This window comes from Anolis carolinensis, unplaced genomic scaffold (assembly GCF_035594765.1).
Source record: "Anolis carolinensis isolate JA03-04 unplaced genomic scaffold, rAnoCar3.1.pri scaffold_9, whole genome shotgun sequence".
Lineage (NCBI taxonomy): Eukaryota > Metazoa > Chordata > Lepidosauria > Squamata > Dactyloidae > Anolis > Anolis carolinensis.
This window is the reverse complement of record NW_026943820.1, coordinates 28,278,229-28,305,574: the sequence shown is the minus strand read 5'-3', so window position 1 is coordinate 28,305,574 and position 27,346 is coordinate 28,278,229. Positions and strand designations below refer to the sequence as shown.

At 41.6% G+C, this 27,346-nt stretch overlaps 1 protein-coding gene across 2 annotated transcripts; it reads left to right on the top strand.

Annotated features, from left to right (window-relative positions):
• The first annotated feature begins 408 nt into the window (after positions 1 to 408).
• cfap263 (cilia and flagella associated protein 263) lies at positions 409 to 26,726 on the top strand. 2 transcript variants are annotated; one of them, XM_062961619.1, is made up of 9 exons: positions 409 to 752; positions 7,410 to 7,536; positions 8,946 to 9,107; positions 11,487 to 11,642; positions 13,467 to 13,547; positions 15,058 to 15,213; positions 19,561 to 19,668; positions 22,596 to 22,751; positions 25,246 to 26,726. In XM_062961619.1, exons 1-9 carry the CDS (start codon positions 577 to 579, stop codon positions 25,363 to 25,365), a joined length of 1,242 nt encoding a protein of 413 aa, XP_062817689.1. In that variant the 5' UTR covers positions 409 to 576; the 3' UTR covers positions 25,366 to 26,726. The 2 variants fall into 2 exon arrangements, with proteins under 2 accessions (XP_062817689.1, XP_062817688.1); XM_062961618.1 differs by having other exon boundaries at positions 8,940 to 9,107.
• Positions 26,727 to 27,346: the final 620 nt, after the last annotated feature.

The following is a 27,346-nucleotide window of genomic DNA, read 5'->3' as shown; positions in this document are numbered from 1 at the left end:
TCTACTCCCAGCCAGGGTTAAGGGGCGGGGCCAGAGGTGATGACAGACGATGCCTACTACCAATCAGGCCCAGGGAGAGTCACGTGAGAGGGGCGGGGCCACAAATCGAGGGATAGAGGCGTTACTCTTAGCCAGGGTTAGGGGGCGAGGCCATAAGCGATGACAGACGGTGCTTACTACCAATCAGGCCTAGAGAAAGTCCCGTGAGGGAAAGCGGCTGCTATTTCCAACCAGGGCTAGTGAGAAAGGGGGCGGGACCGGAAGTAAAAAGAGGCCGCTCTACTCCCAGTCAGGGTTAGGGAGAGTGACGTGAGGGCGCTGGGCCGGAAATGACGGAAACGGCGGCTACTCCCAATGAGGACTAGGGAAGGTCACGTGCGGGAGGGGCTCTGGCTAGGAGTTAAGGGAAGCGTCCGCTCCTCCGGGCCAGGCTCGGGGAGAGTCACGTGAGGGGCCCCAAAAAGGAGGCGGAGCAGCGGCTCTGTGGACGAGTCTGGCGAGGGAGGAGGAGGGCCCAGGGCCGGAAGTGAGGGAAGGCAGGCGCCGTCCTCCCACGCAGGAACGCGTCGCGTCGCCATGGAGACCTCGTCTTCGCCGGCCTCCCTGCGCGGCCTGCTGGCCATGGCGGACGAGGACTCGGAGCGCGAGAGCAGCGTGCTAGCGGGGGAGTCGCGGGAGCTGGGCGAGGAGCTCCGGCGGGAGCTCAGCCAGCTCTCCCTGATCAGCCTCGCCGCCGCCAACCAGCAGGCCAGGTTCGCCCGGGGAAGAGGAGCCAACCATTTTCCAGAAGCATTCTCTCCTGACGTTGCGCCTGCATCTGTGGCAGGTACCCTCAGAGGTTGTAGGTTCTGTTGGAAACGAGGCAAGTGTGAATGCTGCCATTGGCCAGCCTATTTAACATTGAATTGTTTTGCAGCTTCAAAGCCTGGCTGCTTCCTGCCTTGGGGGGAATCCTTTGTTGGGAGGTGTTAGCTGGCCCAGATTATTTCTCTCTAAACACCACCATGTCAGACTACACAGAGAAGCCATTGAACTCCACAAGCAGCATGTGGACAATTCCAACAGAAAGGAGGAAACCATGAAAAGGAACACAGTTCTGGCTACCAGTATTTTTTTTTTAAAAAAACTCTTAAATCAGGACAGTAAATAAAGAACAACACTAAGAAAGGGGGAATTCCATGCAGTAAACAATCAGAACCAGCTAACACCTCCCAACAAAGGATTCCCCTATGCAGGAAGCAGCCTGGCTTTGAAGCTGCAAGGCCATTCAATACTAATCAAGGCGGCCAAGGGCAACATTCACACTTGCCTCAAACAGACAGGAGTTCTTTCTCCCATCATTCCACAGATATATCAACCCCACTTGCCTAGTTTCCAACGGACCTCCCAACCTCTGAGGATGCCTGCCATAGATGTGGGTGAAACGTCAGGAGAGAATGCTTATTTATTTATTTATTTACAGTATTTATATTCCGCCGTTCTTTCTCACCCCGAAGGGGACTCAGGGCGGATTACAATGAACACATATATGGCAAACATTCAGTGCCAACAGACAAACAACATTCAGTTTTAGACAGACACAGAGGCATTTTTAACATCTTTCCAGCTTCACGATTCTGGCCACAGGGGGAGCTGTTGCTTCACCGCCCATTGGTGGCTGTTCTTCCTCATTCTTTTCCTCGTGAGCAGTTTTATGGTGTTGTAGATTAGTTAAATTAGCCTCCCGCATAAAGCGTACCTAAATTTTCCCTACTTGACAGATGCAACTGGAAAACTCGCAGCACCCCAATAATAAGAATGGCTCCAGGCAGCAAACAATTCAAAGGGAACAAAGGCCTGTCAACTTCCTGGCAGATGTCCACATTATTGACTATGCAATCTTCTCATTTGCTTACCTGCTAATGCCGTGGTTCTTAACCTGTGGGTCCCCAGGGGTTCTGGCCTACAACTCCCAGAAATTCCTGCTATGTTACTAGCTATCTGGGAGTTGAAGGCCAAAACATCTGAGAACCACTGTGCTAATGAATAGATCCCTCTCAACACTTGCTAATTGCACCCTTCACACTTGGTTAACAGGCGCTGGTTCTTTCCTCCCACCCTGGACATCAATCCACAGACTCCACTTGCTTTACCACCATCAGATCTTCTGCAAATGCAGAAAAAGGAGAAAATGGTGCTAGAACACGTTGGCCATACAGCCTAGAACAGGGGTCCCCAAACTTTTTAAACAGGGGGCCAGTTCATGATCCTTCGAACCATTGGAGGGCCGGACTATAGTGTCCACTGAGCAATAATAATAATAATAATAAAGAGGGTTGGAAGAGATCCCTTGGGCCATTGAGTCCAATCCCCTTATGCCTTTGTGCACCAAATGCACAAACAAAGCACCCCTGACAGATGGCCACCCAGCCTCAATGTTAATAATAATAATAATAGCAATAGATCGGCCAACTGTAAAAGGCCACCTTACTGAGATCTGCACGTATCATCCGAAAATACATCACACAGTCCTAGACACTTGGGAAGTGTTCGACTTGTGATTTTGTGATACGAAATCCAGCATGTCTATCTTGTTTGCTGTGTCATACAATAATAATAATAATAATAATAATATCACACAGTCCTAGACACTTGGGAAGTGTTCGACTTGTGATTTTGTGATATGAAATCCAGCATGTCTATCTTGTTTGCTGTGTCATACAATATAATAATAATAATAATACACATCATCCGAAAATACATCACACAGTCCTAGATACTTGGGAAGTGTTCGACTTGTGATTTTGTGATACGAAATCCAGCATGTCTATCTTGTTTGCTGTGTCATACAATATAATAATAATAATAATACACATCATCCGAAAATACATCACACAGTCCTAGACACTTGGGAAGTGTTCGACTTGTGATTTTGTGATACGAAATCCAGCATATCTATCCTGTTTGCTGTGTCTTACAATCGATATATATAAAAGAGTGATGGCATCACGGCAGCGGACAAAACAACAAAAGTAAACACTCCACAACCTCGAAAATTGACAGCACAACCCCTTATCCATGCCTCTAGGTTGATACAACAAAAAGAAAAGAAAAATAAAGTCCTAATTAGAGGGAGAGGAATAATTGTTTTTATCCAATTGCTGCCAGTTAGAAGGCTAAGCTCTGTTCACTTGGTCTCCTAGCAACCCACTCAGCCCAGGGGACCCTTTACCTTAACTACCACCAATTCCTCAATACTTTATTTCCCATACCACCATACTTCGCCACAGCAACACGTGGCCGGGCAGAGCTAGTATTATAATAATAATAATAATAATACGCATCATCCGAAAATACATCACACAGTCCTAGACACTTGGGAAGTGTTCGACTTGTGATTTTGTGATACGAAATCCAGCATGTCTATCTTGTTTGCTGTGTCATACAATGTCGTTGTGTCAATAATAATAATAATAATAATAATAATAATAATACATCACACAGTCCTAAACACTTGGGAAGTGTTCGACTTGTGATTTTGTGATACGAAATCCAGCATGTCTATCTTGTTTGCTGTGTCATACAATAAAATAAATAAGGGTTGGAAGAGAAGAAGAGACCCCTTGGATCATTTAGCCCAGCCCCCGGGCCTTAGTTTGGGGACCCTTGGCCTAGAAACTACACAACACCCCAGTGATTTCAGCCATGAAAGGCTTCAACAATACAGTTTCCATATGTTATCTATCTAGCAGCGATCCCAAGCTTCCATCCTCACAGTGGTGTCCAGCCTGTGGCTCTTCCTCCAAGTGTTTGGGATTCCAGTTCCCACAATTCCTGCCCAATTGCAGGGGCTTCTGGAAGTTGCAAGACCCACCAAGGCAAAGGTTGTCTCAAAGGCAGAATCTGCCCACTAAATAGCAAGATTTTTGTTCCTGGGTTACAAATGTCATTTCCTCATTGGTTCTATCATATAAACACGAGAAAAGTTTTATCAAACTGCCCAAACTTAGTCTTTCAAGGAGGAACAATCTACAGCAGAACATTTTGCTCTTAATTTTCCAATGGATATCTCATCTTCAAGTCTCAACCAATTCAGCCTAGTTTGTAGAAGCCACAAAAACAAAGTTTCTGGGGCAGAACAACTACAGTAGAGTCTCAGTTATCCAACATTCGCTTATCCAATGTTTTGGATTATCCAACGTGGTCTGTCTCCAGCCCAGATCCATAGCTATTTCTCTAGGCAGCAAGGACTGAAATTTTTACAGATTTAACTTCCAGCAGTGTTACTGTAAATTCATTTTATGCAATTCTATCGTTATTTGTTATCAATTTCTTAGTAGCCAATGTCTTTGGTTGTCAATGTTTTCAATACATTGCGATGTTTTGATTCTAAATTCATAGATACAGTAATTACTACATAATGTTACTGTGTATTGAACAGTAACATTTGTTCTAAAACATGATGTTTTGGTGCTTAATTTGTAAAATCATAACCTAATTTGATATTTAATAGGCTTTTCCTTAATCCTTCCTTATTATCCAAGATATTCGCTTATCCAAGCTTCTGCCAGCCTGTTTAGCTTGGATAAGTGAGACTCTACTGTACTTTCAAAATAAGGACGGCACAATTAAACAGGAAATAACATTTTCAGACCAAGAACAGATTTTTTTAAATGATATATAGTGATCCAGTTTCTGAATCCAGATGGTCTGCTTTGACCTGGGTTATATGAGTCTGCACCGCCCTCTAATCCAGTTAATAATAATAATAATAATAATAATAACTTTATTTTTATACCCCGCCCCATCTCCCCGAAGGGACATGGGGCCAGGCGCGATACAACAATCAATATCAGTAACACGACTATAAAACAATTATACCAGTAAAACATCAATAGCAATAAAACAATCGTTAAAATCGGCAAGAAGCATACGAAAAACATACAATATTAAAACAGGAGACTAATTCATAAAATCAAAAGTTCAAAGCAAATCCTCTAGATTCAGAAACTGGATTATAGGGTAGTGCAGATACGGCCAAAAAGCAAACTGGGATGACAACTCTTAGTATCCAGGATGGATGCTGGGAACTATAATCCTCTCTATATAGACAGTCCCCAAGTTATGAACAAGAGCGGTTCTGTAGGATTGTTCTTAAACTGAATTTGCATGTAAGTCGGAACAGGGACAAATGCAACTATTTAGCTGTGGATTGCATAGGGAAGAGTGAACACTTCTGTGGTGTTTCCTTTGCTGTGTGTGCTCCTGTTCAAGAGTTTTCATTTTCTGTCCCTTTGAGATAATATATAATAATGCTAATTATTATTATATTTGGAAACAAGAATTGGGGCTATAGCTTCATTGGAGCCCCCTTTTCCCCATGATAATAACAACTCTTCCAGGAGTGGATTTCCCTTCCTTCCGAGTGTAAGATTCCTCTCACTTTCTGTTGTCTCAGCCCCGTTCTTAATTCAGAGTCGTTTGTAAGTCAGAAGCTTGTAACTTGGGGATTGCGTGTATATATAAGAAAGATGAGAAATCACAGTACAAGAAAGTGTAATTCAGGGACGGCTTGTATAGAGGCAACTTCCTCAAGTTCTAAAGCAAACACAGCTCCCAAACTCCAGACAGGATCCTGGCAACAAACCCCACTGTAAAATGCTGTAAATGCAATCTGTAGTGTGCCAATATTTATTTATTTATTATTTATTTATTAGAGACAGTTATGTCCCGCCCTTCAGGTTTTTGAGTAATTATATTGGACTACCGCCGATTTTTGAGCCTGAATATATTGCACAAGATTTCCCTAGCCTAAAATGATACATTTTAATATATTGGGTTTATGGTTCCCGTCCCCTTGATCTGGTCATGTAAGTGTGATTTATTGTTATAATTGTATTATTTTACTTTGTTTAATAATGTGTATTATGTTGTTATGTAATGTTTGTGTTGCTTTTATGACTGAGTCCCATCCGGGAGATAGGGCGCTATATAAATAAAGTTTTATTATTATTATTATTATTATTATTATTATTATTCTCACCCTGAAGGGGACTCAGGGCGGCTCACAAGTCACATGTACATACAATATATGATATTATTCGTACAGCACAATATAAGCATTATATATTACTATATTGTACTATAACACTATCTTGTAATATTATTAGTAATATAAATATACCATTATAATAGTGTATTATAATTATCATATGGTATACATTATAATATTAATATTATATGCATATACAATACTAGCTGTGCCCGGCCATGCGTTGCTGTGGCAAAGTGGCGGTGGTATTGGTTAAAAATTGTTGTGTAATTTTTATTTGACGTTATTTGTATTTTTAAAATAAATTTTATTGTAAGTTATCTTTTTATTTATTATAGTTTATTATTTTATTGTATTAATTTCTAGTGTTTTAAATTATTTTTTAGTGTTTTTTATTATTTTTTATTGGTTTGCTAGGAGACCAAGTTGGAGGAGCTTAGCCTTCTAACTGGCAGCAATTGGATAAAAACAATTATTCCTCTCTCTCTAATTAGGACTTTATTTTTCTTTTCTTTTTGTTGTATCAACCTAGAGCCGTGGATGATGGGTTGTGTTGTCAAATTTCGAGGTTGGGGGGCCTGTAATTTTGTTGTTTTATGGGTCGCCGTGATGCCATCACTCTTTTATATATATAGATATTGTACTATCTAACACTATCTTGTAATATTATTAGTAATATAAATATACCATTATAATAGTGTATTATAATTATCATATGGTATACATTATAATATTAATATTATATGCATATACAATATATTCCTGCTTCTTAGCAGGGGGTTGGACTAGATGGCCCATGTGGTCTCTTCCAACTCTACTATTCTATGATTCTAGAGCTACTGCAAGCTATTTGAAGGATTTGCCCAGAGATTCCCACCGTAGAGATGGATCAAATATTACACAATATAACAAAAAAAATTAAAAAAAATCCATTGCTGGTTTTAAAGTGTTGTTTAATTATACAGTCCTTATTTTGAAAGAAGTTGTTCTACTCCAGAAACTTCATTTTGTGGCCCAAACGATGTTGAATTGGTTGAGATTTGAGATATTAACTGAAAAATTAGAGCAAAATGTGCTGTAGGATGTCCCTCCCACAAAAAATTTTTTTGCAGGTTCATATACTTTTTCCATGTTTCTGTGATAGAACCAATTAGGAAATGGCATTTATAACCCAGAAACAAGAATCGTGTTACATGGTGTTCTTGCTCAAAAGCTTAAGCTTTGTTTCCAGTCCAACTCGATGGCATTTTGGACATCTTGCATTTTGTGCCCATTAATCCATTCAGGTTTCCTTCTAGTTCAGGGGGTCCAGATCATTCCTGTAATCTTAGAGATGAGCAACTGACTTGGTTCCCTTGATCTTTTCCTCTTTACTTAGCCATGAGAACGCTTTGCTGAAGCTCGAGACCGACATGTTTGAGAAATTCTTCAATCGGATGGAGCCGCGGGAAAGGTCTCTAGACAAGCGCGGCTCTTCGGTGGACATGACGGGACAAATGATGTATGTAAGTGGCGGGGTCGCTTTAAAGGGCCCGGTTGGATGATTCGCTATGTAACAAAATTTGAAAAACTTTCTGTTCCTGGTTTGAAAGTGTTATTTCCTGTTTAATCATGTGGCACTTACTTTGAAACTTCATTGTTTTTGTGGCTGCCACAAACTAGGTTGAACTGGTTGAGTCTCAGTGAAAAACTCATTGAAAAACTAGAGCAAAATATGCTGCTGTGAAATGTCGCTCCCGCAAAAACAAGGTTTTGGCAGTCTTAATAAACTTTTCCCATGTTTTTATAATAGAACCAATGAGAAAATGACATTTAGAATCCAAGCACTAAAATCGCGTGACATAGTGTAATATTGTAGAACTGTAATAATAATATAATAATATGTTATATAATATAATAATAAATAGTAATAAAATAAAATAATATCATGTGCTGTAGGATGTCTTTCCCACAGAGAAAAAGTTTGTGCAATTTAATAAATTTTCCCCATGTTTTTATGATAGAACAATGAAAAAATGACATTTATCATCCGGAACAAAAATCGTGTGACATAGTATAATATAGTTTTATTCTAATAATATAATATTACTACTACTACTACTACTACTACTAATAATAATAATAATAATAATATGAGAATATAATGTGCTGCAGGATATCCCTCCCACAGAAATAAAGTTTTGCAATTTAGTAAACTTTCCCCATGTTTTTATGATAAAACTCATGAGGAAATGACATTTATCATCCGGAACAAAAATTGTGTGAAATAGTATAATATAGTTTAATTCTAATAAGATAATATATAATAATAATAATAATAACAACAACAACAACAACAACTTGGGAATAATAATAACACTTGGGAAGTGTTCGACTTGTGATTTTGTGATATGAAATCCAGCATATCTATCTTTTTTGCTGTGTCATAATAAAATAATTTATTATTATCATTATTATTATTATTATTATTATTATTATTATTAAGAATATCAGAATATAATGTCCTACAGGATGTCCCTTCCACAGAAACAAAGTTTTTGCAATTTAATAAACTTTCCCCATGTTTTTATGATAGAACCCATGAGGAAATGACATTGATAAACCCAGGAACAAAAATTGTGTGACATATTATTTACTCTCTCTGCCTCCCATATTACTGCAGGCCTGACTCATGGGATGCATCTGCACCGTAGAATGAATGCAGTTGGCTCCCTTCTACACCGCCATATTATCCAGATTATCAAAGAATATAATGCACATTATCAGCTCTGAATTGGAATATATGAGGCCCCTTTTACATTGCCATATAATCCCATTCAAAGCAGATAATCTGGATTTTTATAATCTGGATATTATGCTCTGGCTCCTTCCCTAGACTGTTGTGTAACGGTGCCTTTTCCCTTTGGAGCTCCAGGCAAGGGCCAGGCGCAAATCCCGGTCACGGATCCCCTCGGAGCGCCTCATCTGCCTGACGGTGGAGCAGAAGTGTGACCTGGCCCAGCGGGAGTTGGATGAAACCAAGGAGGACATCCAGCGCATGAAGGAGATCTCTGAGAAGGCCATACAGAACTACCTGGTAGGGTTGCCGATGTATATCGGAGCAGGTCCTTTAGATTGCATGTCTGCTGTGAACGGTGTCTTCCAGAGCAGATCCCGCAAGGACAGCGTGAAGGGGCATTTTGTGCCCACTCAGCATTGCTTCAAGTTAAGTTCGATCCATGCAGCTTCAAGGGAGGTTCATTTAATTCGGGCTGTCAATCAAGGAGCCTTCTCTCTTCTATCACAGAAGCAGGAAACGTTAACAGAGAGCGGGGCAACGTGACAATTGTCTTCCCCATAGATGTGTCTTGGATTTAGTCCTGATCTTGTCACAATACAGATGCTTTGCAAGGAGGGTTCAAAAGACTATTTATTTATTCATTCATTTATTTACATCACTTTTACCCCGCCTTTCTCTCCGAGGAGACTCAAAGCGGCTTACAGTAAAAAGGCAAAAATTCAATGCCTAAAAACAATGTAAAAACAACAATTCATATAAAACATCTACAAACCAACAGTTCATATAAAACAGATACCATTACAAAATAAAATCACATTATATAAAATTTTAAGAATGTCCAAGATTAAAATCCATAAAATCCAAGATTAAAATCCATAAAATCCACAAACTTTCCTGTTTGTGCAAGCTTTTAATGACGACCCTTACCTGTAATGACAGGAAGGCTCACTCTTACTGAGTCGTGCTAATGTTTACCATCCGTCTTGTTGAGTAGCCAGCAATAACTGTATTAGATATGTGTTTTTAAATACGTTTATTTATTTATTGTTGTAAAATTGTTTTTATAGGTTATTGTTTTACATATGTATATTGTTATGTATTGTCTTCTATGTAATATAAGCCACTTTGGGTCCCATTTAGGACTTAATAATAATACAGTAGAGTCTCGCTTATCCAAAGTAAATGGGCCGGCAGAGCGTTGGATAAGTGAATATGTTGGATAACAAGGAGAGATTAAGGAAAAGCCGATTAAACATCAAATTTAGGTTATGATTTTACAAATTAAGCACCAAAACATCATGTTATACAACAGAAAAAGTAGTTCAGTATGCAGTAATGCTATTTACGAATTTAGCACCAAAATATCATGATGTATTGAAAACATTGACTACAAAAATGTGTTGGATAATCCAGAATGTTGGATAAGCAAGTGTTGGATAAGTGAGACTCTACTGTAGTAGTAATAATAATAATAATAATAATAATAATAATAATAATGTATTATTATTATTATTACTATTATTATTATTATGTTCTATGGTTGTGGACAGGGCTGCCCCATACAGTTCTTTTGGAGAGATTTTGGGTGGTGGTTGTTCTCCTTTTTCCTTTTTTTTCTCCTCCTCCTCTTCCTTCTTTTTCTTATCTCCTTCTTCTTTTTCCTTCTTCTCCTCCTGCTTCTTTTTCTTCTTTATACCCTGCTTTTTCTCTCCAAAAAAAGACTCAAAGCAGCTTGTAGTAAAACACATGACGCTACCATTTAAAATCTGAAATGGAGCTCTTTGGAGAAAGGAGAGAGGCAAGACCAGAGTTTCAGGTTTTTTTAAACTGCCTTAAAGGCCTCTGAGAAAGGAGAGAAGAGTGGAGCTTCAGAGACCTCCATTTTGTAGTTTCTAAACTGCCTTAACAGATATCCAGAGAGCTCAGTTTCATAATTTTTAAACTGCCTTGCCTTCGGAGAAAGAAGCGTGGAAGGGGGAATCGGCCCCAAACAGCTCTGCGAATATTACCCTGTTTCCCCGAAAATAAGACAGTGTCTTATATTAATTTTTTCTCCCAAAGATGCACTAGGTCTTATTTTCAGGGGATGTCTTATTTTTCCACAAAGAAGAATTCACATTTGAATTTTTAAAAAATGAAAATTTATTATCTACTGTACAGTAGTTGTCATCACAAACCAGCATAACCAAACTGAATCCTTTCAAGAATTTCCATAGTATATTTTATTGCTAGACTGTTTTTAAATTACTGTTTTAAATTTCTGTTCGTATGTAAATTTATGTTGTTGTTGGGCTTGTCCCTGTGTAAGCTGCCCTGAGTCCCTTCTGGGAGATGGAGGGGGGATACAAGAATAAAGTTATTATTATTATTTCTTGTTACTACCTTTATTTCCATGTACAACAATCTATGATATGTACATTTACCGATCCTGTATGCTTCCAAACAAAAACTTTACTAGGTCTTACTATTGGGGGTAGGCCTTATTTTAGCAATTCAACAAAACCTCTACTAGGTCTTATTTTCTGGGGATGTCTTATTTTCGGGGAAACAGGGTATGTGATGAAATCAGGTATCTTTGTTTTGTCTCTGGGCAATCGGACAGGTTCGGGCCGTTTCATAGAGAACAAACACAATGTCGCACACCTCCACTTCCGGTGTGGTTTCCCCCCCTTGCAGGCAGTCCTAGAGGAAGCCGACATCCGCAGGAAGGACGTGAAGAAAGCCACGGTGGACTTTGACCGAGAGATCATCAGGACCATCACCAAGAAGAAAGGGAGCATCATTGCCTCCAACAAGGTTCTGCGGTACATGGAAGACCGGATACGCTCCAGGGTGAGTGCAGATCCATTGCTGTTTTATCTTTTCTTCTAATCCTACTCCCACAAACTGCATGCCGTGTTAGCCATTGAACAGGACTTCATCAGCTCAGCCTCCTTGCACGATTCCTGGTCTTCGGTTCTGCTGAATTTGCCCGGAACCGAGTGCAGAGCCCAGGAAATAGCAAAACATACCCAAATGTCTTTAAATGTCTTCCCATCTATATATATAAAAGGGTAATGAAATTTCGGCCTAGCACAAAACAACAAAACCGCACATCCCAGAAACACTAAACTTGGCAGCACAACCCCTCATCCATGCCTCTACGTTCATACAACAAAATGAAAAGAAAAATAAAGTCATAATTAGAGGGAGAGGAATAATTGTTTTTATCCAATTGCTGCCAGTTGAAAGGCTAAGCTCTGCCCACTTGGTCTCCTAGCAACCCACTCAGCCCAGGGGACAGGCAGAGTTAGGCTTCACTTAGGCCTATTCCCCCCTGCCTATAAAATACAGATTATCAGATTTGAACTGGATTATATGGCAGGTAAACTCAAGGCCCTTCCACACAGCTATATAACCCATTTATAATCTTATATTATCTGCTTTGAACTGGATTATCTTGACTCCACACTGCCATATAATCCACTTCAGTGTGCAGTCGGACACAACTGGACTGAATGTCAGGAGAAAACCTTGACCCTTGACCTTAACTACCACCAATTCCTCAATACTTTATTTCCCATACCACCAGACTTCGCCACAGCAACGCGTGGCCGGGCACAGCTAATCTATATATATAAAAGGGTAATGAAATTTTGGCCTAGCACAAAACAACAAAACTACACATTCCAGAAACACTAAACTTGGCAGCACAACCCCTCATCCATTCCTCTACATTCATACAACAAAAATAAAATAAAAATAAAGACCTAATTAGAGGGAGAGGAATAATTGTTTTTATCCAGTTGCTGCCAGTTAGAAGGCTAAGCTCCGCCCACTTGGTCTCCTAGCAACCCACTCAGCCCAGGGGACAGGCAGGGTTAGGCCTCACTTAGGCCTCTTCCACACTGCCTATAAAATACAGATTATCTGATTTTAACTGGATTATATGGCAGTGTAGACTCAAGGCCCTTCCACACAGCTATATAACCCATTTATAATGGACTTAATGTCAGGGGAAAACCTTTACCCTTTACCTTAACTACCACCAATTCCTCAAGACTTTATTTCCCATTCCACCAGACTTCGCCACAGCAATGCGTGGCCGGGCACAGCTAGTCTTGGTCTATAAAATGTACTGTACAAATAAATATGGTCACTGTTGTCTGCACATGCAAACATCAGGCAGGTGGAGCCTTTCCTTATTTGTTTTTATCTCCATTCAGAGAAATGCTTCATGGCCTTTCTGTGTATACAGTAGAGTCTCACTTATCCAACATAAATGGGCCGGCAGAACGTTGGATAAGCGAATATGTTGGATAATAAGGAGGAATTAAGGGAAACCCTATTAGACATCAAATTAGATGATTTTACAAATTAAGCACCAAAACATCATGTTTTACAACAAATTTGACAGAAAAAGTAGTTCAATACGCAGTAATACTATGTAGTAATCACTGTATTTACAAATTTAGCACCCAAACATCACAATGTATTGAAAGTCAGAAAGCAGCCACATACCCAGATAAATACATACCAACATACATACATAGAAACACTGACTTTTATTATATAGATAGATAGATAGATAGATAGATAGATAGATAGATAGATAGGTAAAAGCCAGACCTCAGAAGTGGTGCTGAGAAATAAACCGGGCGGCTTTTGCTGTTACAGGATATCCTGAAAGAGAAAATCCGCTTGAAAAACGATGCCCTCAAAGTCCAGAAGAAGAAGATGCAGCTGCAGCTGAAACAGGTACCTTTTCTGGAGGAAGCAGGTCTGTCCCAAGGCAAGAAAAAAGCATTAGGGCTCCTAGTTCTATGGTGGTGGAGGGCGGGTCTCTCCCAGGTGACAGGAAGTGAGCCACACCCTGCCTTCTCCACCAGGTATTTCCGCATCACACTTCCTGGACATAAAATGTATTCATTTATATATTTATTTGCCATACTTTTACCCTGAACTTAACCCCAAGGTGGGCTCAGAGCGGCCCCACATATTGGCAAGAATTCAATGCCTTAAAAACGTACATAGCTGGCCCTGATAATAATAATAATAATAATAATAATAATGATGATGATGAACTTTATTTGTATACTGCTCTATCTCCCCGAAGGGACTCAGGGTGGTTTCCAACATAGGTAAAATATTTACTTACCAGAACCATAGTAAAACATCAATATAATTACTATTTAACACAACATACTTATTTAAAAGGAAACCCGTTTCAGTGCTAATCCATAATAATAATAATAATAATAATAATAATAAATTTATTCTTATATCCCACCCCATCTCCCCGAGGGGACTCGGGGCGGCTCAATTCAGCTATCAATGGACAAGGTTTCTTGCTTGTTTCTTGTCTGGAACTCCCCTGTTTTCAGAGTGTTGGTCTTTGTTTACTATCCTGATTTTAGAGTTTTTAAAATATTGACAGCCATATTTTGTTCATTTTGATGGTTTTGATGGTTGTCCACATGCTTGTGGATTTCAATGGCTTGTGGGCAATTTCAACAGAAAGGAGGAAACCATGGAAATGAACAAAATCTGGCTCCCGGTATTAAAAATCAGGACAGTGAATAAAGACCAACGCTCAGAAAATAGGGGAATTCCAGAAAAAGAAACAATCAAGGCCAGGTGACACCTCGCAACAAATAACTCCCCCAGGCAGGAAGCAGCCAGGCTTTGAAGCTGCAAGGCCATTCAATACTAATCAAGCTGGCCCATGGCAACATTCACACTTGCCTCCAACAGACAAAGAGTTCTTTCTCCCACCCTGAACATTGTTCCATAGGTATATCAACCCCACTTGCCTAGCTTCCAACAGACCTCACAACCTCTGAGGATCCCTGCCATAGAGGTGGGTGAAACATCAGGAGAGAATGCTTCTGGAACATGGAACAGCCTTGAAAACTAACAGCAACCCAGTGATTCTGACCATTAAAGTCATTGACAACATATCTCTGGGGTTATTTTGTAGATATTTTCTCTAATGGATCCAGCTATTGCAAATTTCAGCCCTCTTTTCCTCAATGCATATGAACCCCAGAGCAGAATGTTGGCCTCTGGGCCTGTTGCCGGCTGCCTAGGAGAGCTGTGCCTGTCTATGTTTGCATGCTTCACATTCATGTTTGGTGGTTGCAGAGCAGGCCAGAGCCCACACACACTGCACCCATGGACTGTTGAAACCTCCCTAGGCTCCAGTGAGAGGCTTCTGTCCTGCTTAGCTTTCTGGTCAGTGACTATTGCTGTTCTTGGTCACCTGCAGAAAGAGGAGCTGGGGGAGGCCCTTCACGAGGTGGATTTCCAGCAGCTGAAGATCGAGAACGCCCAGTTCCTGGAGAAGATTGACGAGAGAAACCAGGAGCTGCTGCAGCTGAAGATGATGGTGGCCAGCACCTTGCAGGTCCTCAACTTCCACAGGGTAAGGGCTAAGTCCATCTTCCCATCTCTGGCCTGGACACCCCACTGCTTTTGCTGAATGCATCTCAGAATGCTGTCTTCAGTCTTTGCCAGACCCCAGTTGTGCAATTTCATTCAATCCACTCATCACATCTTGGGGTGATGGGACCATAAGCCAGAAAATAGTAGACGTTTGCATATATAGCTTTGCCTCTGCATATATCATATTAGCTTTTATAAGGTAATGCTCAAGATCCTGCAAGGCAGACTCCAGCAATACATGGAGCGAGAGCTGCCAGATGTCCAAGCTGGGTTCAGAAAAGGCAGAGGAACCAGAGACCAAAGTGCCAATATCCGCTGGATAATAAAGGCAGCCAGGGAGTTCCAGAAAAACATCTACTTCTGCTTTATTGGCTATTCTAAAGCCTTCGACTGTGTGGATCATAATAAACTGTGGCATGTTCTTGGTGGTCTGGGGATACCAAGTCCCCTTGTCTGTCTCCTGAGAAATCTGTATAAAGACCAAGTAGCCACAGTAAGAATAGATCACGGAACAACAGACTGGTTCCAGATTGGGAAAGGAGTGCGGCAGGGCTGTATACTATTGCCCTTCCTATTCAACTTGTATGCAGAATACATCATGCAACATGCAGGGCTTGAGGAATCCAAATTTCTGGAAGAAACATTAACAATCTTAGGTATGCAGATGATACCACTCTGATGGCCGAAAGTGAGGAGGAGCTGAGGAGCCTTATCACCAGGGTGAAAGAAGAAAGTGAAGTGAAGTGAAGTGAAATATCAAGAAAACCAAGATCATGGCAACGACACCTATTGACAACTGGCAAATAGGAGAAAACATGGAGGCAGTGACAGACTTTATATTTCTAGGCACGAAGATCACTGCAGCTAGGAAATCAGAAGACATCTACTTCTTGGGAGGAGAGCAATGGCCAACCTTGATAAAATAGTGAAGAGCAGAGACATCACACTGGCAACAAAGGTCCGCATAGTCAAAGCCATGGTATTCCCCATAGTAATCTATGGATGCGAGAGCTGGACCATAAGGAAGGCTGAGCGAAGGAAGAGAGACGCTTTTGAACTCTGGTGCTGGAGGAAAATCCTGAGCGTGCCTTGGACCTTGGCAAGAAGGTCCAACCAGTCCATCCTCCAGGAAATAATGCCCAATGGCTGCTCACTGGAGGGAAGGATATTAGAGGCAAAGCTGAAGTATTTTGGCCACATCATGAGAAGACAGAAAAGCTTGGAAAAGATCGCGATGCTGGGGAAAATGGAAGGAAAAAGGAAGAGAGGCCGACCAAGGGTGAGTTGGATGGACGGTATCCTTGAAGTGACTGGCATGAACTTGAAGGAACTAGGGGCGGTGATGAATGACAGACTGGTCCATGAGGTCACGAAGAGTCGGAATCGACTGACCGAAAGAAGAAGAAGAAGAAGAAGAAGAAGAAGAAGAAGAAGAAGAAGAAGAAGAAGAAGAAGAAGAAGAAAGACAATGTAAGCTCTTTGTATGAGTCAGGGTAGTGTGTGTAACAAAGGACCTGTGCCCCTCCCTTTCTCTTTGAGCTGGTACCTTTCTCTAGAAAGTTTCAAGGACAGAAGCTAGTTTAGAATCATAGAATAGTAGAGTTGGAAGAGACCTCATGGGCCATCCAGTCCAACCCCCCACCAAGAAGTAGGAAATCGCATTCAAAGCACCCCCGACAGATGGCCATCCAGCCTCTGCTTAAAAGCCTCCAAAGAAGGAGCCTCCACCACGGCCCGGGGGAGAGAGTTCCTCTGCCGAACAGCCCTTCTCACAGTGAGGAAGTTCTTCCTGATGTTCAAGTGGAATCTCCTTTCCTGTAGTTTGAAGCCATTGTTCCGTGTCCTAGTCTGCAGGGCAGCAGAAAACAAGCTCCCTCCCTCCTCCCTATGACTTCCCCTCACATATTTGTACATGGCTATCATGTCTCCTCTCAGCCTTCTCTTCTGCAGGCTAAACATGCCCAGCTCTTTAAGCCGCTCCTCATAGGGCTTGTTCTCCAGACCCTTCATCATTTTAGTCGCCCTCCTCTGGACGCTTTCCAGCTTGTCAACATCTCCCTTCAACTGTGGTGCCCAAAATTGGACCCAGTGTGATTCCAGGTGTGGTCTGACCAGGGCAGAATAGAATAAGGGGGAGAAGGACTTCCCTCGATCTAGACGCTATTCCCCTATTGATGCAGGACAGAATCCTGTTGGCTTTTTTGGCTGCTGCATCACATTGTTGGCTCATGTTTAACTTGTTGTCCACGAGGACTCCAAGGTCTTTTTCGCACACACTGCTGTCAAGCCAGGCATCGTCCCCCATTCTGTATCTTTGATTTCCATTTTTTCTGCCGAAGTGAAGTATCTTGCATTTGTACCTGTTGAACTTCATTTTGTTAGTTTTGGCCAATCATCTCTCTAGTCTGTCAAGATTAGTTTGGAGTAAACAAGTGAGATCACAGACACCACTTTGTGCCAAAGAGGTGTGGAGATGAAGAGACCCTCAGTAATTGGTCAAGCTTAGATAAGCCAAGATATATATTCTTTGTTTGCTGCGCCACGCTTTGCAGCAGCCATTTGCAAGTACAGACCTTTGGTGTGTCTGCGGCTGTTTTGCCTTTCTCATTTGTTGAAAATAAACTTTGCTTTTGTACTCTCACGAGACTAGATTTCTGTCTGATTGCCTCCTGTGCCAGAACTCCCCTTACAGGCGAGGCTTTGCGTCTAAAGATGGGTCAAGAATACTGGTAATGAATGAATGAATGCCTATGCCCTGAAGGTCCGTTTACAGAGGAAATCTGGTCAGAATGCAGTGGATGCAAGCGAAGAGTGATGGGATCAGAGCAGCTGGCGGGAAGGATGTCGTGGGAAGTAAACACTACCGTCTGTGCAGAGTCGCACAGCAAAGGGACCTTCCCACACACCTGGCTCACCATCTGGAGGGATGGCAACTGTCACTGAATGTGGGAGATATGGGGAATGGATGTTATGGAAGGAAAGGAAAAGCACTCCCTGAAGATTGCAGATACCCAGATTTGGGCGGATGGGATATGTTCCTGCTCCTCAATGTCAGCTGAATGCAAGAATGCCTTTCTCTACTACTGCTACTACTACTACTACTACTAATAATAATAAGGAGAAGACCTGGCTAATAATAAACAAGAAAACTCATGACCATTCATCACTCACTGCACCCTCACAGTGATGTTGACCGGCTATATCTGCCTAGAAGATCAGGGGGCAGAGGACTCTTACAAGTCAAACAAGCAGTCAAAGAAGAAGAACATGCCCTGGCAGAATATGTCAAGCAAAGTGAAGAACCTGCTTTGATTGAAGTCAAAAATCAGAAACTCCTCACAGCACAGCAGACAAAAAACCAGTACAAGAAAGCCGCACTACAAACTAGAGCTGACAGCTGGCACAACAAAGCATTGCATGGAAAGTTCCTTGACAAAATTGAAGGAAAAGCTGATAAGGAGAAGACCTGGCTCTGGCTCACGAATGGGACCCTGAAAAAGGAGACAGAAGGCCTGATCCTTGCAGCCCAGGAGCAAGACATCAGGACAAAGGCAATTCAGGCCAAGATCGAAAAATCAGCTGGTGACCCAAAATGCAGACTGTGCAAGGAAACCGACGAAACCATTGATCATATCCTCAGCTGCTGTAAGAAAATCGCACAGACAGACTACAAACAGAGGCACAACTATGTGGCCCAAATGATTCATTGGAATTTATGCCTCAAGTACCACCTCCCAGCAGCAAAGAACTGGTGGGATCACAAACCTGCAAAAGTCTTGGAAAACGAGCACGCAAAGATACGGTGGGACTTCTGAATCCAGACTGACAAAGTTCTGGAACACAACACACCAGACATCACAGTTGTGGAAAAGAAAAAGGTTTGGATCATTGATGTTGCCATCCCAGGTGACAGTCGCATTGACGAAAAACAACAGGAAAAACTCAGCCGCTCTCAGGACCTCAAGATTGAACTGCAAAGACTCTGGCAGAAACCAGTGCAGGTGGTCCCGGTGGTGATGGGCACACTGGGTGCCGTGCCAAAAGATCTCAGCCGGCATTTGGAAACAATAGACATTGACAAAATTACGATCTGCCAGTTGCAAAAGGCCACCCGACTGGGTTCTGCAGCATCATCTGAAAATACATCACACAGTCCTAGATGCTTGGGAAGTGTTCGACTTGTGAGTTTGTGAAACGAAATCCAGCATATCTATCATGTTTGCTGTGTCATACAATAAAATAATAATAATGATAATGATAATAATAATAATAGACCCCGTCTTTGGTGAGCATTGGCCATCATGTGGTGCCTGTTGTTGTCTTTCAGAAGAAGCTCCAAGCGGCCACCGCCTTGGCCGCCCACGTGGTGAAGGACATGGCCCAGAGGAAGGACATCCTGGACAGAATCGACCACGAAGCCATCCTCGCTGAGCACGTAAGGAGGAAGCGGGCTCCGAGGCCTTTGTGATCGCATCACCAAGTGGATGTTGGAGCCCGTGTCCATTAGAGATGAACTCACACCCAGTTTTGGGGCGAAATTTTAAAGGGCCGAGCCCCTCTTCCAAAACAGGCATGGATTCTTAGATTTGGAAAGGGCCCCCAAAGGCTATCCAGTCCAGCCGCCTTCTGCCAGGAAGGAGAACCATCAAAACAACTCTGATAGATGGCTATCCAGCCTCTGCTTAATAATAATAATAATAATAATAATAATAATAATAATAATAATAATAATAGAATCATCCAGTCCAGCTCCCTCCTGCCAGGAGGGAAAAGCACAATCAAAATATCCCCGACAGATGGCCATCCAGCCTCTGCTTAATAATAATAATAATAATAATAATAATAATAGAATCATCCAGTCCAGCTCCCTCCTGCCAGGAGAGAAAAGCACAATCAAAATATCCCCGACAGATGGCCGTCCAGCCTCTGCTTAATAATAATAATAATAATAATAATAATAATAATAATAATAGAATCATCCAGTCCAGCTCCCTCCTGCCAGGAGAGAAAAGCACAATCAAAATATCCCCGACAGATGGCCATCCAGCCTCTGCTTAATAATAATAATAATAATAATAATAATAATAATAATAATAATAGAATCATCTAGTTCAGCCCCCTTCTGCCTGGAGGGAAAAGCACAACCAAAGCACCCTTAACAGATGGCCATCCAAGTTCTGCTTAATAATAATAATATCCAGCATATCTATCCTGTTTGCTGTGTCATACAATAAAATAATAATAATAATAATAAAAGAATCATCTAGTTCAGCCCCCTTCTGCCAGGAGGGAAAAGCACAACCAAAGCACCCCCGACAGATGGCCATCCAGCCTCTGCTTAATAATAATAATAATAATAATAATAATAATAATAATAATAATAATAGAATCATCCAGTCCAGCTCCCTCCTGCCAGGAGGGAAAAGCACAATCAAAATATCCCCGACAGATGGCCATCCAGCCTCTGCTTAATAATAATAATAATAATAATACAGTAGAGTCTCACTTATCCAACATTCGCTTATCCAACGTTCTGGATTATCCAACGCATTTTTGTAGTCAATGTTTTCAATACATCGTGATATTTTGGTGCTAAATTCGTAAATATAGTAATTACTACATAGCATTACTGCATACTGAACTACTTTTTCTGTCAAATTTGTGGTATAACATGATGTTTTGGTGCTTAATTTGTAAAAACATAACCTAATTTGATGTTTAATAGGCTTTTCCTTAATCCCTCCTTATTATCCAACATATTCACTTATCCAACATTCTGCCGGCCCGTTTATGTTGGATAAGCGAGACTCTACTGTAATAATAATAATAATAATAGAATCATCCAGTCCAGCTCCCTCCTGCCAGGAGGGAAAAGCACAATCAAAATATCCCCGACAGATGGCCATCCAGCCTCTGCTTAATAATAATAATAATAATAATAATAATAATAATAATAATAATAATAATAATAATAGAATCATCTAGTTCAGCCCCCTTCTGCCTGGAGGGAAAAGCACAACCAAAGCACCCCCGACAGATGGCCGTCCAGCCTCTGCTTAATAATAATAATAATAATAATAATAATAATAATAATAATAATAGAATCATCCAGTCCAGCTCCCTCCTGCCAGGAGGGAAAAGCACAATCAAAATATCCCCGACAGATGGCCATCCAGCCTCTGCTTAATAATAATAATAATAATAATAATAATAATAATAATAATAATAATAGAATCATCCAGTCCAGCTCCCTCCTGCCAGGAAGGAAAAGCACAATCAAAATATCCCCGACAGATGGCCATCCAGCCTCTGCTTAATAATAATAATAATAATAATAATAATAATAATAATAGAATCATCCAGTCCAGCCCCCTCCTGCCAGGAAGGAAAAGCACAACCAAAGCACCCCCCGACAGATGGCCATCCAGCCTCTGCTTAATAATAATAATAATAATAATAATAATAATAATAATAATAATAATAATAATAATATCCAGCATATCTATCCTGTTTGCTGTGTCATACAATAAAATAATAATAATAATAATAATAATAATAATAATAATAATAATAAAAGAATAATTTAGTCCAGCCCTCTCCTGCCAGGAGGGAAAAGCACAACCAAAGCACCCCCCACAGATGGCCATCCAGATTCTGATTGAAAGTCTCCAAGGAAGGAGCCTCCACCAGACTCTGAGGCGGAGAGTTCCCCTGCTGAACAGCTCTTCTTACGGAAAGGAAGTACTTCCTAATGTTCAGGTGGGATCTCCTTTCCTGTCATTTGAATCCATGGCTCCATTAAGTCCTAGTCTCCAGAGCAGCGCTCTTTTGTGTCTCGAAAAAAAAAAGTTCCGCCTTTAAGTCAACTCCACGGTCTGGTGACCCTGTCCCAAGGTTTCCTTGGCCAGACCTCTTCAGGGGAGGTTTCCCCTGGCCTTCCTCTGAGGCTGAGAGAGCGTGACGTGCCCAAGATCTCCCAATGGCAGAGAAGAACGGGTCTCTTAATTTCAAACGCTGCCTTGTGTTGTGCTCTATTTCTCCTTTTAAAGATGGAACAGAAGGAAGGTGGGCCTCAGAATCCTATCAGGGCAACGGCACCAAGGAAGGAAGTGTTTTTAATGCGTTGTCGAAGGCTTTCGTGGCCGGGATCACAGGGTTGTTGTATGTCTTTCGGGCTGTGTGGCCATGTTCCAGAAGCATTCTCTCCTGACATTTCGCCCACATCTATGGCAGGCATAGATGCCTGCCATAGATGTGGGCGAAACGTCAGGAGAGAATGCTTCTGGAACATGGCCACACAGCCCGAAAGACATACAACAATCCTGTTTTTAATGCCTTTGCTCTCCTGTGTTTCTTCCCCAGGAGCGAGAAGTGGCCGAGGCCCTGAACCGGAGGCTCCGCCGGCAAATGGCAGAGTACACAGTGCCGCCGGTGCTCAACTACGTCCGCCAGAAGATGGCACTCCAGGAGCTCGGAGGCAACTTCCGCATCTGGGAGAGGAAGGTGGAGATCGCAGAGGTAAGCCCTGCACCTTCGTTCTTCCTTTGCGTTCTGCAACCCCTAACACCCTAACGCTCCTCCCATTGACTATTCTGGACAAGAGCTGATGGGTGTTGCAGTCACACACACACACAAAGTCTGCCTACTAGTAAAGAGACTGCCTTTCATCCTGGAGACCCAGGCATGGGCCAACTTTGGCCCTCCCAGGTGTTTTGGACTTAGTTAAGAATTGTGGGAGTTGAAATCCAAAACACTTGGAGGGAGGACCAAAGTTGGCCCACGCCTAATCTATCTGGATGCTCCCATGAAGTGTTGTTACACCAGCTCACTCGAGCATTCAGGCCAGAGCAATATTAGAATCATAGAATCATAGAATAGTAGAGTTGGAAGAGACCTCATGGGCCATCCAGTCCAACCCCCTGCTAAGAAGCAGGAAATCGCATTCAAAGCACCCCCGACAGATGGCCATCCAGCCTCTGCTTAAAAGCCTCCAAGGAAGGAGCCTCCACCACGGCCCCGGGGAGAGAGTTCCACTGTCGAACAGCCCTTCTCACATTGAGGAAGTTCTTCCTGATGTTCAGGTGGAATCTCCTTCCTTTCCTGTAGTTTGAAGCCATTGTTCCCTTGCGTCCTAGTCTGCAGGGCAGCAGAAAACAAGCGTGCTCCCTCCTCCCTAGGACTTCCCTTCACGTATTTGTACATGGCTATCATGTCTCCTCTCAGCCTTCTCTTCTGCAGGCTAAACATGCCCAGCTCTTTAAGCCGCTCCTCATAGGGCTTGTTCTCCAGACCCTTCATCATTTTAGTCGCCCTCCTCTGGACGCTTTCCAGCTTGTCAACATCTCCCTTCATCTGCGGTGCCCAAAATTGGACGCAGTGTGATTCCAGGTGTGGTCTGACCAAGGCAGAATAGAGCATGGGAAGCAGGACTTCCCTGGATCTAGACGCTATTCCCCTCTTGATGAGGCCAGAATCCCGTTGGCTTTTTTAGCAGCCGCATCACATTGTTGGCTCATGTTTAACTTGTTGTCCACAAGGCCTCCAAGGTCTTTTTCGCACACACTGCTGTCAAGCCAGGCGTCCCCCATTCTGTATCTTTGATTTCCATTTTTTCTGCCGAAGTGAAGTATCTTGCATTTGTCCCTGTTGAACTTCATTTTGTTAGTTTTGGCCCATCTCTCTAGTCTGTCAAGATCGTTTTGAATTATTACAAGGGTTGAATGAAAAGTAATGCCTCCACCTTCGTAACTCCTCCACAGGTGGCAGTCCTGGTCTGCAGCAGGTCCTGTGATTCAGTGATTGCACTTACTTCTTCTTCTTGGGGCCGGGCTGTGGCGCAGCTGGCTAGTAACCAGCTGCTATAAATCACTACTGACCGAGAGGTCATGAGTTTGAAGCCCGGGTCGGGTTAAGCCTCCGACCATTAAAATAAATAAATAAATAAATAGCCCCAGCTTGCTGTTGACCTAGCAGCCCCGAAAGACAGTTGCATCTGTCAAGTAGGGAAAATTTAGATACGCTTTATGCGGGAGGCTAATTTAACTAATCTACAACACCATAAAACTGCTCACGAGGAAAAGAAGAGGAAGAACAGCCACCAATGGACGGTGAAGCAACAGCTCCCCCTGTGGCTGGAATCGTGAAGCTGGAAAGATGTTAAAAAATGCCTCTGTGTCAGTCTAAAACTGAATGTTGTTTGTCTGTTGGCATTGAATGTTTGCCATATATGTGTTCATTGTAATCCGCCCTGAGTCCCCTTTGGGGTGAGATAGAAGGGCGGAATATAAATACTGTAAATAAATAAATAAATAAATTGTCATTACTGTGTATCTTGAAGTCGCTTGAGACTTACAGCACTCCTCGGGAAAAGCTCTCATAAGATTTCAAGATACACAGTAATGACAAGAAGAAGAAATAAGTAGTAGAAAAATACATTTCAAGCGACATACTTGTGCAATTAAGGGGGGAAATAACATTAACGCTGGCTTCCAGCTGACAAAGGGCTCTGGTCACACCCTGGACTCTCCACAGATAGATATTTTTACTTTCCTTGCCTAGTTTCTCCATGCCTCACAACCTCTGAGGATGCCTGGATTCGGTACAAATTGTCGGGTTCTCTCCTCCCAGTTGTGCTGTGGGTCTGTCTTCCAAAGAAAGCACCAAGACACACGTGGGTAGATTCCAACGAGTTTTTATTGTACCGAATGCCAGAACCTTCTTTTGTGCCACATATATAGGGACTCTCACATACCAGAGGGTAATTGATGTTTTATGGCCGGCCTGCTTTACGGCTGGCATCTGTTCTTTGTCAGCTGAGCAGAGATGTCGAGGATTGGAGATCCTGACATCCTGCCATAGATGTGGGAGAAACGTCAGGAGAGAATACTTCTGGAACATGGCCACACGGCCTGAAAGACATACAACAACCCAGCCTACCGGATCTTTGTCTTTCCTCCTTGTCCTTGGTCTTGCACCCATACTGAGTGTGTGCCTTCTTTCCATCTCTTTCCAGATGACCCTGCAGAGCTACCGCAGCACTTGGCACAAGGCGAAGATGGCCAGCCAGGAGCTGCACACCCTCCTCCCGGAGAAACAAGCCAGCAGCCAGATGCAGGTCCAAGGGGGGCCCTGAAACACTGGGGTCCCAAGGGCCTGGCCTCCAAGGAGAGCACGCATGTGGCCTTCCTCCTTGGGAATGCCTGGAGTGGGATTATAGACTTCGGAGTCTTCATGCATCGCCTCAAGACCCCCAAGTTATTCCCTTTCAGTTTAAATTGATTTTATCTCATCTTATATGGCTGCATCTCAACAATTTCTATATACATATAGTAGTCTTTACGATCTCCGTCTCAATATTTATATTTCACCAATCCACCCCCTTACCTTGCATTTTTGTTTTGATTCTGCCAAAAATTCTCCATTCATTCATCCCAATCCATTCTCAATATTCTTCTTGTACACCAGGCCAGTGCACAAATAGGAAATTATTTAAGTTGAGCATTTTTCCCCATATAAATGGACCCCTATGATGCATTTTGTGTGGGTTTTTTTCTTTCTATATGAGCAAGAATAGCAAACAGCATTTTTCCTTGTTTTGGGTAGGGTGTAGCACTTTTTGTTTTTCCTCAGTCTGGATATAAGTTTATATTAAATTCCCTGGTCCAGTCACATCCACAATTGATAAAACATTTGCTTTTCAAGCTGTTCGTGTGTTGGAGGGGGAGGAAGTGTTTATTATTTCACTCTTGCTTAGTTTTTTTCTTTTATTATTGTTCCTTAATACATTTTCATCACATTTTATACAAACATTTGTACAGTAAATCCCATTATTATTATTATTATTATTATTATTATTATTATTATTATTATTAATAATAATAATAATAATAATAATAATAATAATAATAATAATAATAATAATAACTTTATTTTTATATCCCGCCTCCATCTCCCCGAAGGAACTCGAAGCGGCTTACATCTGGATAAGCCCAATCCAACAAAGATTAAAATCAAACATAGATTAAAACATATCTCAATAAAATCAGTACAAATGTACACTTCTTTTTGCTTGGTGTAAGTACATCTAGGACATTTTGTATCCAGCATTCCTAGACATTATCCATTTTATTTGTTTATATCTGAATCTTTTACATATTATCGTTTTTAAGGAAACAATAATAAAAAATAAAGAAAAATAAAATAAAGCTATGTTATCCCCCATCACCCACCTCCCTGACCACATTTTCTACTATATTGTTATTTTTAGCCATGTGCACAGTTCTCTTACTTTCTTTATAATGTGTGTATTGGTTATTATTATCATTATTAATTTCTATCTTGCTTTTTCCCTGTGGGTGGGATTCAAAGAGGCGTACAAAGGACCCATTCTGTATATGTCATCCATTTGTTTTTTCTTTCCTCTATTTCTCCCCTTGTGCATCCTTCTTTGTTACACTTGTCATAATTTGGAATTAAACCTGTTCATATAGGGAATTGTTCCAGTTCTCCGACATCCACTTTTTTCCATCTTTCCACCCCATGCAACTACTGCTTGTCCAGCTCCAATAATAATTTTAATCCATTCAAGTTCTTCAATTCAAGTTAATTCTCTAATACAGTAGAGTCTCACTTATCCAAGCTAAATGGGCCAGCAGAAGCTTGGATAAACGGTAAATATTCAAAATCATTTAACCTACTGATGCCTCGATTAATGAAATTTTATTGGTACAGTAGAGTCTCACTTATCCAAGTTAAACGGGCCGGCAAAAGCTTGGATAAACGGTAAATATTCAAAAACATTTAACCTACTGATGCCTCGATTAATGAAATTTTATTGGTATAGTAGAGTCTCACTTATCCAAGTTAAACGGGCCGGCAAAAGCTTGGATAAACGGTAAATATTCAAAATCATTTAACCTACTGATGCCTCGATTAATGAAATTTTCTTGGTACAGTAGAGTCTCACTTATCCAAGCTAAACGGGCCGGCAGAAGCTTGGATAAACGGTAAATATTCAAAATCATTTAACCTACTGATGCCTCGATTAATGAAATTTTATTGGTACAGTAGAGTCTCACTTATCCAAGCTAAACGGGCCGGCAAAAGCTTGGATA

Coding starts and splice junctions, on each gene's coding strand:
- cfap263 (XM_062961618.1), top strand. CDS start 577: ATGGAGACCTCGTCTTCGCCGGCCTCCCTGCGCGGCCTGCTGGCCATG. Junction 15,214..19,560: donor AGGTCCTCAACTTCCACAGG/GTAAGGGCTAAG, acceptor GTTGTCTTTCAG/AAGAAGCTCCAAGCGGCCAC. Junction 22,752..25,245: donor GGAAGGTGGAGATCGCAGAG/GTAAGCCCTGCA, acceptor ATCTCTTTCCAG/ATGACCCTGCAGAGCTACCG.